Source organism: Fukomys damarensis, unplaced genomic scaffold, assembly GCF_012274545.1.
Source record: "Fukomys damarensis isolate Sample0158 unplaced genomic scaffold, DMR_v1.0_HiC HiC_scaffold_17, whole genome shotgun sequence".
In the NCBI taxonomy this organism is placed as follows: domain Eukaryota; kingdom Metazoa; phylum Chordata; class Mammalia; order Rodentia; family Bathyergidae; genus Fukomys; species Fukomys damarensis.
Genome location: NW_022900929.1, coordinates 2,841,633 through 2,856,002, shown reverse-complemented (window position 1 = coordinate 2,856,002; position 14,370 = coordinate 2,841,633). Strand labels below are relative to the sequence as shown.

Below are 14,370 nucleotides of genomic sequence, written 5' to 3'. Positions count from 1 at the left end.
AGACCCTGGTGTCATCCACATGATGCTGGTGTTAGGCATATGTAGAATGGCAAGAGTTGTGGGGCCAGGAAGACTTCCACTCAGATTTCAGAAGAAGGCATAGGAGGCCAGGCAGTGTGCCCCTGACAGGGGAGTGTGTGAAGCTGAAGGTGCAGTGAATGAATACCCTAGAAGTTAGGAGAAGGTAGGAGTGTGGGTTGTCTGAGGAAAACCACAAGGAGGTGCAGAGCTGGCCCTAGAGAGAAGCCATGGGAGTTGTAACCACTGGAAGTGCTATAGGGGTAGAGCCTTTGTGGGGGTGAGGGGCAGAATGTTATGCCTGTGTATAGATGTCCTCCCAAAGCTTCATGCAGTCTTAGGGGCTTGATCTAGAGAATGTAACACTGGGATTGGTTCATGGTGCAATGCTAAATTCAAATGCACTAGGATTAAGGGTGTGAGTGCTACCTGCCCTAAGTAGCCTGGATAAGATATAAGAGAAACAGCTGTGATCCTCCCTTGTTGCTTTTTCTATCTTCTACATGCAATGAACTGTTTCTCCTCTGCAGTGCCCTTCTGCCTCTACAAACTGTGAACTAAATAAACCTTTCCCACCTTTAACTTTGGGTGTTGAGTATTTGGTCTCAACAACAAGAAAAGTAACTAAGACACTTGGAGTTGACAGTGAAGACAATATAGCATTGTCTGAAGAGCAGAGACAGAGGAACCTAAAGGCCCCGAAGGGACTTTCCCATGAAGAACAGTTTGGGTCTATGGTAGGAGATGCCATGGACCTCATATATTCTAGTGTTTTCCTTCTAACTGGTTACCAGGTTGGAATGCACGATGACCTCACAGGCTTCTGGCTTCCTTGATTGGAAGGTTCAAAGCCTATGGAGGTTGGCAGCCCAGCGGGCAACAGCTGCTTCTCAGAACTATTCTCCACTGGTGATTTGTGTCTTGACTGGAGAAGAGACAGTGGCTTGGGTTTGACTGAATTACAGAGGGAGGGTGTGGACAGATCAGAGTCTGTTTTGTGAAGGGGACAACGGTGTTTGGGAGAACTCATGGCCACCAGTCAACCATCCTCCCCGTGTGAGGACCAGAGTTCCCAGTCTGTCTCTCCTGCAGGTGGTGATGATGGATACGCCCTGCAGGTGGTGATGGTGGATGATGAGATCCCAGGACAATCAGGTGAGGAAGCTGGAGAGAGAAGAGGTCCGAGAAGCTGACCAGTAAGGGCTACAGAACAGGGAAGGAGGGACTCAGGAAGGTCAAGAAGGGAGAAAGGAAAGACAGGAGGTGGAACAAAGATGGTCAATGGATGGAAAACCTGCAGAGCCAGAAAGGGGCCAGGAGATGAGATCCAAGAATGGATAGGGAAAGAAGTGACGCAAGCAGAGTTTCTTCACCCAGTGACGAAAAGTGTCTACATGAGGCAGTTTGTAGACACAGGGTGAGGGGACAGTGGCAAGAAGAACTGGGGACAGATGGAGATCAGCAAATGTTAAGGATGGAACAGTGGTTTTAGGGGGGACAACAGTGGATGAAGTGCAAGGTTTATTTGGAAGGTCAGAGTTGGGATTGAGATGGTCAAAGTCTGAATTCCAAAGACAGAAGCTTCACACTTGACCTGGATTTCTTTCTCAGGCCCGTGGGTAGCACCCAGCCTCCTGCCTCAGGCCTGTGTTCAGAAGAGGAAGAAAGATTGGTCCTCAGAGTCAGAAGAGGAGCTGCAGGACAATCTGCTGGGTCTCGCTGATGGAGTCCCTGGGTTAGCACCCTTACTGCCTCTGTCCCATTCCCAGAAGAAGCACAAGGTATCAGAGGCAGAGCAGGAGAGGAATCATCAACAGGGTGCTTCTGACTCATCCCTGAGGGGCAACCCCAGCCTCTTACCTAGGTCTTCTGGCCACCAGTGGAAGAGGGAGTGGTTACTCCATCCTAAGGAGGACAAGGAGGGGAGAGTACCCAGGTGCTTTGATTTAGCCCCAAGGGAAGAAATCAGGCTCCCACCTCGAAAGAGATGGAGAGAGTATCTCTCCATGCTCCAAGAGGCATCACAGGAAACATCAGGGCAGTGGAGCCCTGTGCCTTCCACACACATGGGTGTCGTGGAGAAGCCTCATGGCCTCAAGAGGAAGATGAAAAGGAAGCACATGTCCTCAGTGCTGCCTGAGCACCACGAAGCCTTCACCAGGCTGATTGGTAAGGAGACTGCCTCCCACCCCATTCTTAAGGAACACAAGAGACTTCTGATCACTTTCTTTGCCCATTTAAGGGACCCCACTGTGTGAGTCCTGAGCTCACCATTCCTGGAAGGGTCCAGTGCAAGCCCTCCCCAGGGACATGCAGAAGACAGAGCTGATGTAGTCCTTAAAACTTGCTCCCGCTTGGGGTCACAAACCTTGGTTCCAATCAGCCCCTCTGACATACAGCAGTTGCTGACTTGCCCAAAAAGAAATGGTAGCAGCACTTCACGGGCAACAGGGTCATGGCCACACTAGGACTCAGATGCCTTCTGACTTCTCAGGTGACACTCCTGTGTCATGAGAGGCCAACTACACAGGCCCCCACTCAGTTGCTCCTCTGGAAGTCTCAGGGCTGAGCGCCTGTTCCCTGCCTGGTGAATGTAGTTCTTCCACCTTTTCCTGGCCCCATCTAGAACCTTTTCCCTGGCAGATGCAGTTTTGCCCCCTCTTTTCTTGCTCCCAGGGACACCTTTGCCAGGTCACAACCTAACAGTGAGCTCTCTCCACAGAAGATCCAGTCATCATGGGATTCTTGGCTTGGGACAAGAATCTGAGGGCCTCTGACAAGGTGAGGTCCTACTCCCAAGCTGGGCTCTTGATGTGGCACAGCCCAAGGAGGGCAGGGTACCAACCCTACAGTCCTTCCTTAGTCTCTACTGGGAGCTCCCACCTCACCTCCAACCCTTCCGTCCCCTTAGGACTGGCATCTCCTTTCTGGGCCTGGCTGACCCTGGCAGGCTGGCTGGGTGTATACCTTGTCTGGCGTGGGTCCTCTGTGAACTGAGCTTAGACCATAGAGTCCACTGACTCCAGGGTCTCCCTGGATATGGCTTCTCTGACTGGGACTGCTCGAAGCTCCTGGTCCCTCCTCTTAGCTCGCAGGGAACCCATTTGCTCTAACTTAGAAGACCCCCTTCTGATCCCATCACCTACTCTGAGAGACCCTTGGAAGAGCCACCCTGGGCATTGTGGCCTCCCTTCTGCTGACTGCTCTCATTTGCAAAAAATCTCCAGTCCCTGACTTTCCCCGAATAACCAGACCACCCAACAGTGGGTCTCTGATGGAGGCCGTGTTGCCCCCTCCCAGGTGGTGTCCCACACCTCTCCTCCTCTAGGTGTGCCTATTCTCTGAGTGTCCTCCTCTCTCCCCAAAGAACCTCCTGGCCATGGTCATCGCCTACTTCAGCCGGGCCGGCCTCTTCTCCTGGCAGTACCAGAGGGTCCACTTCTTCCTGGCACTGTGAGTACTGCCACTCTCCACCCAGGCCACTGTCAGCCCCTGAGGGTGGGGAGTGGGACTCCAACCTGTCCTCTGGTTTAAACTTCTCCATAGCTGACACTGTCCACCCTCATGTTGGTTAAAGAATGCCACCAAGGGGACAGAGCACCTAGACAGGGGAGGTGGTAACCCAGACATGGTCTGAGGGGCAGCCATTTCTGACCCCTGGAGGGTCTCCTTCCTTAGCAATACCAGGTGTCTTTCTGTCCTCTCCTCTGGGTGTCCAAGGCCCATGCCCCATGCGTGCCCTCCTTACAGGCACAGACTGAGTGTAACATGCTCTCTGCTGGTTGTTCTGACAAGTCTCTCCACAAACCAGGGCACAGGCTCTGTGTTGCCTGATCAGCCTTCAAAAATGAGGCTCATTTGCCTTGTGGCTACTGAATCACTAATTATTTAATCTTCACTGAAGCTAGAAATCTACCCTTGAACTTACCTGCTCTATAATCCGTCTATAACCCAGTCTGCTCATCACCTTGATATTTCCTTTATTTTTTACTTATGTACTTATTTATTTATATTGGTTTTTTGAGACAGGGTCTCACTATGCACTTGAGACTGACCTGGAACTCACTATGTGGCCCAGGCTGGTCTTGAACTCACAGTGATCCTCCTGCCTCAGCCTCCTAAGCGCTGGGATTACAGGCATGCACCACCACACTCGGCGATCTTTCCTTTATTTTATTCTTCCAAATACCCTTCCCTCTTGTATTTATCTCCTGTTTTCTGTCCACATCTTCACACACTGAACCTGAATGAAGTATGTATCTTCAAGTTGGCCAAAACATGCAAACCCCCATGGCCATGGTGGTGTACACTTGTATTTCTAGCCACTCACGATGCTGTGGGGGAGGACTGAGTCCAAAGGTGAACCTCAGGTGTTCAAGGTCAAAGGCAACTGTAATCACACTGGGAGACTGAGGTAGGAGAATGGAAGTCTGAGCCAGGTCTGGGCAACTTAGTAATATAAGACCATGTTTCCAAAAGAGAAATTTAAAAATAGCAGTGGGAATATAGATCACAAACTCTGGGTTCAGTTTTCGTACTGCAAACAAAATAAACTCCAAACTATGTACATCCTTCCCTGATCTCTCACCTTCTACATTCCAATAGCACTGTCCTCAAGTCCCTCATGACAGGACATTTTGGACTCTAATTCCTTGTCTCCCCTCTTTACCTAAAATCCCCTTTGGGGAGACAACTGCTGAAGGCTGGGTCTTACATTGTTAAAACAGTCAGCTCAATCCCTCACATTCGTTGAGTGGTTTCTGTTACAGCAGTGAGCTCACCAGGGACTCTGCATGGCCTTTATCTACAGATGAAGCTGCATTTATTCCTTCATTCATTCCTTCAATAAAACCTGCAGAAGGGACATGTAGGGCTCGCTGGTGGAATCCATGCACGCCCTGAACCAGGGCCTATGCTGGCCACTGGGGAGACAAGGGCAGGACACAAATACACCAAGGTCACCCTGTCCAGGTGCTCTCCTAGTGGCCAGAGACTGGTGTGTGCTCAGAGGACAAGCTGCAGGGAAAGGAGAGGATGGAGGCAGGGAGAGGGAGGTGCCAACTTCATCTGGTGTCAGGGGCCAGAGGCCACCTCAGACTCTACACAGGGGTCCTGTCTTCATCCCCTATGTGGGAGCTGTCTTTAGAAGGGCCCAGTGCAGCCTTGGCCTCTCCACGAAGGCCTGGTCTTGGAGAGCACTGGGCCGGGCTGATGGAATTCTGAGTTGGAGGGGGCCCAGCTCCTTCCTGGCTGTGCCCCTGACCAGCAACATGCTTTCCTCCCCAGCTACTTGGCCAGTGACATGGAGGAGGACAACCGGTTTCCTAAACTGCACATGTTCTTCTTCCTCTATGGAACGAATTTTGACAAGATTCCCCGGTTCCACAAGCTGCGCCACCAGTTCATCCACTGCATGGACTGGAACCTCAGGGTGACCCGAGAGGAGTGTGAAGAGGTGGGTGAGAGGGGGCTGGCAAAGACTGGCTGGACTAGGACAGATGGGGACAGGGGAGTCTGGGCACGTGACCAGGGATGAAGAGGTGGGTGAGAGTGGGCTGGCAAAGACTGGCTGGACTAGGACAGATGGGGACAGGGGAGTCTGGGCACGGGTGACCAGGGAGGAGAGGCGGGGCTGGACGAGGGGATGGTGTTACTGTGGGTCTTCATTCACTCAGGGGCTGCTTTCCTCTGCAGATCCAAGCTTACGATCCTACACTCTGGGTGTGGGGCCGAGATCGCACCCTCACTCTGGGACCCTGAAGCCCTGAGGATGTTGGCCTCAAAAAGGTGCATGTGTGTCCTGGGCTTCAGACAACACCACCGCTATCTATCTAGGGGATTCAGGGAGCCCACGTGAGCCCTCCTCCCGCTCTATCCACCGTCTACACATCAGGGACTGGCCAGGCCCAGGCCCAGGCCTGAGGTTGATCTCTCCCTGTCCCCTTCAGAGCCACCAACTAGCAGGACAGACACACGCAACCTCAGAGAGATGTCCTGGTACCTGGGACACTGCTCAGATAGACTGTACAAAAAAAAACATTGCCTCAGAGGCAGATTCAGTAGATTATTTCAGAGCAATTGGGTCCAAATGACACTGCAGATTAAATGCTGAGTCCTGTCTCCAGTGAATACCCACTAGGCATAAATTTCCATTTCTCCCTAAAAGTCGTGTTTCTACTGCTTGTCAAGATTTAGTTACAACAAAGTGAATGTGGAACAAGGCAGTATCAGATGGAACAGGCTGCATATTTGGAAATGAAAGAATTATTGCTACGTGTTCATCCTAGTTCACATCCACAACGCATATGGCCAAAGCCCACCTGGTAGATCTTCCTGTCTCCTGTGCCACTGCTTCTGGAGGAATTTCTCCTCTTGAGTAATTAATTACCCATCTTCAAATTCAGGGTCACGGGTGTTTGTCAGTATGATGGCAGATTTACAATATGAGCTCCAGGGTGGCACCTTGCCATTGACACATTACTGAATGGGTTTGCACAGAGAAGGAGGCAAAAATTTAAGTTGTCTGCAATCAACCAAATTTAGGCACAAGTGTGTTAGATGGGATTAGCGATTAAGTATGTGGTCTCATCGTCATGATGTTGACAAATTTATTAGTTATGTTTGTAGTATGGTAACAAGTACAGATGTGAAGTAAAGAAAAAAAATGTAAGGGCATACAATACACTTTGTCTCCTCCCAAGGTACTCTAGTCTTCAAGCACAATCACCTTAAGTCCTTCTTATAAAGCAGGAAGCTGGGTCTAACCTAAAGCATCCCAAGTGAGTTTTGGAATGGGGTGCAAAAAATCTGTGAACCAGAACTGGAAATGAGGGCTCAGGATTGTGGTTAAGAATAAAGGGTTAGAGATAAAGTTGGATTTGTAAATCGACTGAAATTGTAGTTGAGAGTGACTTACTGTGCCAATCTTCTCATCTAGAAAAATGACCCCATGAAGTCTAATATGGTCTCTTTCCCCACCTTCCAGATCTCTGGACCTGGGGAAGATGAGCTATTTTAGCACAAAGACCATGCTGACATTAATCACAGCCCAGGGATGGATTAGAGAAGCCTCTTGTTCAGATAACCTAGAAGAATCCAGACTCTCCCAAATGAAGCCGAAATATTCAGCACATCTACTTCCTCCTGGAGCTGGGAGTCCATGGAGGGACAATGAGCAACCAGAATTTTGAGGGTCACCTTCTACATTTTACATTCCTAATTCAAATTGCCATTGAGGTGGAAGTTGGAGATCTGGTTGTCTTAATTATTTTTTATTGCTTGGACCAAATATTTGACACACACAGGTTAAAAGAGGAAAGGTTTATTTTGGCTCACGGTTTGCAGAAGTTTCACTCTATTGTCAGCTGGCTCCAAGGCAGGGTACCGTGACAGAGAGGCACTGTAGGGGGGAACTAGTCCATAGCAAAGTGGGCAGGAAGCGGCAGCAGGAACAGCAAACCTAGCTTCTTCCGGTTCTTTTATTTTCCATCTAGGCTACACGCCTATTGATTAGTGCCACCCACACCCAGAACAGCTCTAAACCAATCAATAGACAAACCCAATTATCACACCTCTAATCCACATTCACACACCCTAGATCCAGGCATCTCTGAAAAGCTCTAAGTGCGTGTAACTTTGGAGGGACACCCAGATAGAAGCCATAACAATGGCTTTTGATATATTTGGTCTCCACAGTCTTGAGATCAATTGATGGAGGCCAACCGATGTAGAGGGTCAGGTTGGAATGGAATTAATTTTAAAGCTTAATGTGAAGGTCATAGCAGGGTCATAGTTTGCTTTAATACACAGTATAAATTTTATTGGTTCATTTTGAATATGTTTGGCATAGAAGTATTATTATATTTTAAGTAATTCTATGACATGATAGATGTTTATATCTATCTTATAGCACTGTTTTTATAATGCTCAGTGGAGGATATTACAAGAGATAGATACATATTTTCTTTTTTAAGAGTTTTTTTGTCTTTTTATCTATTGTACTTATAGACTCATTATTTATAGCTAGGTGTTGCTACCCACCAACTCTTATAAATAGAAATAGTGGATGTCTGTTCTTCATTATTGTTGAGAACGCTTGAGCTGTAGCTCCAATTCAGCTTGACTGGTGTATCTGATATGGGACCGAGGACAGGGCCATGCATCTCTCAGGAAAATAAAATGAAGACAAACTGTCTTGTTACCTTCTTGCATGTCAGTCTGAATCGCTCATTTGCTGTTTAAATGGATTTGCACCCCCTCAGGAGCTGTGGCTACTTGACCACCCTTCTTCACTCTGAAAAAGAATCCTCAGTTATTTTTCACATACTCAAAACAAAACCCCAAAATACAACAAAAGATGGGAAATTATAACATAGACTTAATAGGTAGGAAAGAAGGGGACAATATTGAAATAGAAAAGATAGTAAGACTGGGAGGAAGTAAGTAAATTCTGTGGTGACTGGATAATCACCCTAGATCCCAAATACAGGAAAGGCATCTCAGCAAGGGACACCTGCCTGGGAATTGCCCAGGCAAAGAAGGGGACTCACAAGCAAGGTGGAGCCTTCCCTTTTGCTATTCCAGTCTATATGAGGTGTTTTCTCACAACCTGTAATTCCTACTTTACACAGCAAGAGGAAAAATCTAGAAAAATGTAAACAGCTGGAAAGAAGTAAGGATACAAGATCAATTTCTGAGCAAGGGGAGATGACCAGGAGTGAAAACTATGAAATAGGTGACGGCACAGGGGTGGAGAGGAAAGGGCTAACTACATGGATGCTGAAGGGCTGCAGAGAAGCACCTTGGGAGATGGGAGCATTTGGGGAGAAGAGGGGCTGGAAGAAACTCCTACGCCAAAGGAAATAAGACTATAAAGCAGGCAGACAGAGAAGATGTAAATAGGGTTAAAGAAGGAAGTGGGATCAAGGTCAAGGGTATGAGAAGGGCTGAAATGTGGACTAAGCTTAAAGTCTGATGAGTGTGTAAAGCAGGGAGACAGGGAAGGAGGCCAAGCAGAGCAAGTGAAGAGATGAAAGTAGAAGCCTTTACAGACACAAAGGTAGAAATCAGGATGTGGTTGTCAGTGCCTCATGAAGCAGTGTGGATGGCTGCATACAGTCCTGTGCCACAGAGGACACCTCAGCCAAGGTACCACATGTGCGACGATGGCTCCATGACATGACATCACCCACTGATGTTCTGGCTCTCACAGACAGGTGAGGAGTTTAGCGTAGGATGTTCGCACAATAACAATTTCAGCAAAGGACCCACTTCTCAGAACACATCCCTGTCATTACTTTCTCATGTCTGGCATCAATGCCAATCAAGCCAACCCTTTAAAAGCGTTGAAAAGAGCTTGGCATAGTGGCCCCATCTGGAATCCTATCATCTGGGAGCACCAGGCAGGCATATTGCAGACTAAGGCAAAGCTCGGTTTGGACAGATCAAAGTCTGTTTTGTGGAGTGAACGGAGGCATCTGTGATAACAAGTGACCATTTGTCAACCTTCTTCCGAGTCTAGGACTAGAGTCCCCAGCCTTGCTCCTCAGGGTGGGTACAGCCTGGAAGTGGAGTGGATGATGAAATTCTAGGACCATCAGCTGAGGGACTGAAGACAGAAGAGGTCCGAAAAGGTGACAAGTAATGAAGGGACACAGAAGGAGAAAGGAGAAAATCGGGAAGCCAGGGATGGGAGTGGGAAAGGATAGGGGTGGGACAATAGTCAATGGATAAAAAACCTGCAGAGCAAGGAGAGGGTTAGAAGATGAGATCCAAGAATGGATAGGGCAGAGGTGACTCAAGCACGGGTCCCCACCTATATGGGGGAAGGCATCTACCAGAGGAAGAGTTTGTAGCAAGGGAAGAGGGGATGACAACAAGGAAAAGTAGGTCAAAACAGATCAGCAAAGGTTAAAGATGGAATAATGCCTAGGGAGGAGACAACAGTGAAAAGGGTTTTGTGTTTTGCAAAGGCAGGGTTGGGCTCAGATGATCAAAAGCTCAATTTCAAAGACAGAGGCTTCACACTCAACCTAGGTTTCATTTCTTCAGCTTATGGATAGCACCCAGCCTGCAGCCTCAGGCCTATGGCCAGAAAAAGACCACAGACTGGTCTTCATTTGCCCAGAGGGAGCAGCAGAAAGAGCTGCCTAATCTTTCAGATCAAGTCCCTCAGTGAGTACCCTACTTCCCGCTTTAGTCCTCTGCTGAGTGGAGGGAGAAGGAAGAAGCAGAAAAGGTGAGAGGGAGGAGGAAGTGCTGGTCCTCACAATCAGAGAAGGAACAGGAAGAGGACCATAGGGGCCAGGGGGGTTGGTCTGACTCAGATCCCAGCCTTCCACATGTCCTCTGGCCAGACGAGAAAGTGGGAATAGTCATTGGCGCTGGAGGAGGACTCACACACACAAGAACATCTGAGTACTTGACTTCTCTATGCCAAGGAACCTGATACAGTGGGAAGGGAGGTCTAGGAAATGCTGTTGAATTCATGTACCCAGTTGGTCACTTGGGAGGAGAGGGATGAATAATCAGAGAAACCCAGGTACCCTCCCCCTGATACTCCTCATGTTGGCGGTGAGTCAGGAGCGTGCAGAGAACATGCTACAGGGACGGAGAGGATGGAGGCAGGAAGACAATTGCCTGGCAGGGACAGGAGTCATCCTCCACTTCTGCACGGGGGTCCTGTCTTCATTCTCTGGTGGGAGGTGCCTTCACAAGGGCTCTGTGTATCCTGTACACTCCATGCTGGTCTGGTCCTCAGGACTGCTGCACAGGGCCCAGCTCCTTCCTCATTGAGCTCCTGACCAGCAAAGTAAGACATACATGTATTCAACCTTATCCACATTGGACATGGATTATTTTCCCCTACAGACAAATTCTCAGAAAATCATTTACAACACAAAGCAACTTGAGCAAACAAACTCATCCACCAATTTTTGAAACTTCTCCAAAATGAATCTACACCCATCTAGAGACATACTGTTCCTCTTTACTTCTGGACTTTGCTGCCATCACCTCCATAAAGAAAAGAGGCTGCAAGTAGGGTGATTATTTGAATACTGTATATTCCCCCAACTTACAAACAAGTCCCGTTCTGGGAGAATTGTTCATTAAGTAAGATTTGTTCATAAGCTGACAAAGTGAGTCCTATACCTGTAAATGTTTGCAACTTGGATGTTTGTAAGTCAGGGACTTACTATAATTACTTCCTCACAAATTACAATAGAAAATCAAGAATCATCAGTTAGTTGAGGAAAATAGCATAAATAAAAGACATCATGATAAGGAACTCAACACTGATAGAATAAAATTCATAAAGAAACATAACTTAAATTTTTTTCTACTAATTCATTTTCATTCTCTCTCTCTCTCTCTCTCTCTCTCTCTCTCTCCTTTCTTTCCTGGGAAACAGTTCTCTCTAAGCTATCCTGGAAGGTCTCAAATTTGCAAGCTGCTGACCTCTGCCTACCAAGGAGCTGGGATACAGGAGATAATCACTCACATTTTTAAATGAATTCAGCAGAATATTGCTTCCATAAAGTGAGATTACTGTGCTGAGAAACAGCCACTGCAGAATCCTGAAAAATTGGACTGGACTGTAGAATTGTCTTTAAAAATCTTCACAAGAACTGACTAACAAGTGGGACAGAGAATATTAACTCAGGAAGTCTCCCAGAAATAGAGATGGAAATAGTGAAAGCAGATTTGGGACACAAAGTCAGATACAACAGATAACATTTTCAGAAACGGACAACATGGAAGATGAATAAAAAATAATCCAATGATTAAAAACTACACTTGAGCACACAAGCTTCCACATCCATAAGGGTCCTCTCATTTAAAAACACAAACACTGAGGAATCAGGTAGAGATCCACAAACTTTCTGATAAAATATCTAAAGTGGAAAAAATAGTCTAAAACATTAAATAGGGAAAAAAGAAAACACTACTCACCCTGGCAACTGACATTAGACTTTCCAATTGATGGAAAACTGCCCACATTTTGAAAGAAAAGAGACTTAGAACCTAAACTGTGTACCAAGACAAGCTCTTTCTTATTTATTTATTTTTTGACAAGCTCATATTTATGCATAAAGACAACGGAAAGTCACTTTCAGTAAAGTAAGACAATTTGTTACCTAAGAAAATGGCTTACATACCACAGTGATATATCAACAAGACCAGGTTTTCAGTGTTGCTGTAAGCAAGCAGATTCTGGCACTGCAAACATTTTCCTTATACGCGGAAAAGGTAAACGTTCAATGATTGTACCATGGCATCCTATTATCCGTACAGAACGGACCAATGCCAATGGACATCACAGACACAACTGCACATGGCCCCACACAAGACTCTCTAAGGCAACAAAGGTACGGCAGCTCCCTTGAGCAGAACATACATGGCCATCCACAGGCCAGAAATGAGCTGAGAAACTCATCTACACACAGGAATAACCTGAGGGCCACGGATGTAGCTCAGTGGCGCAGTGCCTGCCTGGCAAGCTTGAGACCCTGAGTTTGATCTCCAGTACCAAAAAAAGAAAAAAAGAAAGGAATCACTTGAGCTAAGGCAGCCCAGAAAACAGAAGTGTTGTAGGGCTAAGAAGATTGATTAATCAATAAATCATGTAAAGTCACATGCCAGTATTACTTATAAACAGCCCAAATAAAACAGCAAACAGAGCCCAATACTAAATATAAAAATAGAATGCATAATAGACAAATACAACTTAAGGATATAGATTAATGTGTGGAAAGCCATAAATACAACATGCCACTATCATACGGTTAAGAAGAGTACAATTGATAAAGAAAAACTACTTCTATTTGCTGATGACATAAAAACTTAGAAAAGAGATGATGAAACTAACAAAACAACTTCAGGTCACAGGATATGAAATCAATGCACCAAGAGCTTGCCTTTTATGAGAGTAAGAAGATATAATTCAAGTGTACACAGGCTTATAATAATTGAGCGAGAAAACTCAACATGAAATACACAAAATCTCTACCAGGAAAACTTTAAAACACACAGTCATGGAAATAAACATGAACAAATGTAACATTCCTTGCTCTTGGGTAGATCAACTTAATAACACAAAGACATCAGTTATTCTAAGTCACTTGTATATGTCCTGTTCAGTTTCTGCATTCCTGCAAAAATAAAAAATTCAGTACGATAGACAGAATGGTGACACTAGAAATGACTTTTAGGATTCTATGATGATAGGGACATCTCAAATCACTGAAGCAAAACTGACTTTTAGTAAATGTTATGGGTGTGATCTAAGAGGTACCCTAGAGTACACTGGGATTGAAGCCTTGGTCCCAGGATGGCGGCACAGTTGAGAGGTGGGACCTAGTGAAGGGGTCCTTAGATAATTGGGAGTGTGCCCTCAGAAGGGACTGTAGGAGCTGGTGTGGTGACACAATTCATAATTCTAGCACTCAGGAGGCCGAGGCAGGATGATAGCAATGAATTTGAGGTCAGCCTAAGCCATACAGTGAGTGCAAGGCCAGCCTGAACTACATACTAAGACCTCATCTCACAAAGCCCAAAAAACAGAAGAAGGGAGTGTGGAACACCAATGTTTCTCACTTTTTGTTTGATGATGTAAGCTATCACACATACGCACCACTACCATGATGTGAGACAGGAACAAAGCTATTGTTAGCATCACAACCTTGAACTTCCAAAACTCCAAGCTAAACAAACCTTTCCACTCTATATTTGCTGCCTCTGGTATGTCATTGTTTTAAGGCAAAGCTAATACCAATGCTGCAAGAGCAGGTGATGAACACCTGAATGGGTACAAAACTGCACACAGACTTTATACCACAAAAGAATCAACTCCACCTGTATTGGTGATCTACTCTGTCTCTCTCTCTCTCTCTCTTTTTCTCTCTCTACCAGGGATTGAACTCAGGACCTTGCACTTGCAAGGCAGGTGCAGTGCCAATGAGCTAAATCCTCAGCCCAAACTCTAATATCTGAGATGAAAATTTATTGGGTAAAATTTCAGGCACAAAAGAGCTGAAAGAAGTACTCACAAACTGGAAATGTTAAAGTAAGTCCTGCATGCAGAAGTAAAATGACAGCAAATTGTGGATCTGCACAAAGGAAAGGAGAAGATAAGAAATGAAGACTATGTATTTTCTCTCATTACAAGATGAATGCTTAACTTAGAATTGTGGCACTGAGACCATATGTAAAAGTTAATACACAACAACAGTATGAAAACCAAGGTTGGGGGGAGAAATGGAAATATCCTGTTGTAAGCTTCTTATTTTCTAGGTAGAATGGTCTATTACAGTACTTGAAGATGAACTATGGTAAGTTAATTTTGCACAATAC

General features: G+C 46.2%; 1 protein-coding gene across 1 annotated transcript; it reads left to right on the top strand.

Moving 5' to 3' along the window:
- Nucleotides 1-1,046: 1,046 nt before the first annotated feature.
- On the top strand, nucleotides 1,047-7,072 carry LOC104875317 (speedy protein E4-like). The gene is made up of 7 exons (XM_010642780.2): nucleotides 1,047-1,173; nucleotides 1,630-2,187; nucleotides 2,741-2,799; nucleotides 3,386-3,471; nucleotides 5,305-5,473; nucleotides 5,713-5,805; nucleotides 7,004-7,072. The coding sequence occupies exons 1-6, from the start codon at nucleotides 1,047-1,049 to the stop codon at nucleotides 5,776-5,778; spliced, it is 1,065 nt and encodes a 354-aa protein (XP_010641082.1). The 3' UTR covers nucleotides 5,779-5,805; nucleotides 7,004-7,072.
- Nucleotides 7,073-14,370: the final 7,298 nt, after the last annotated feature.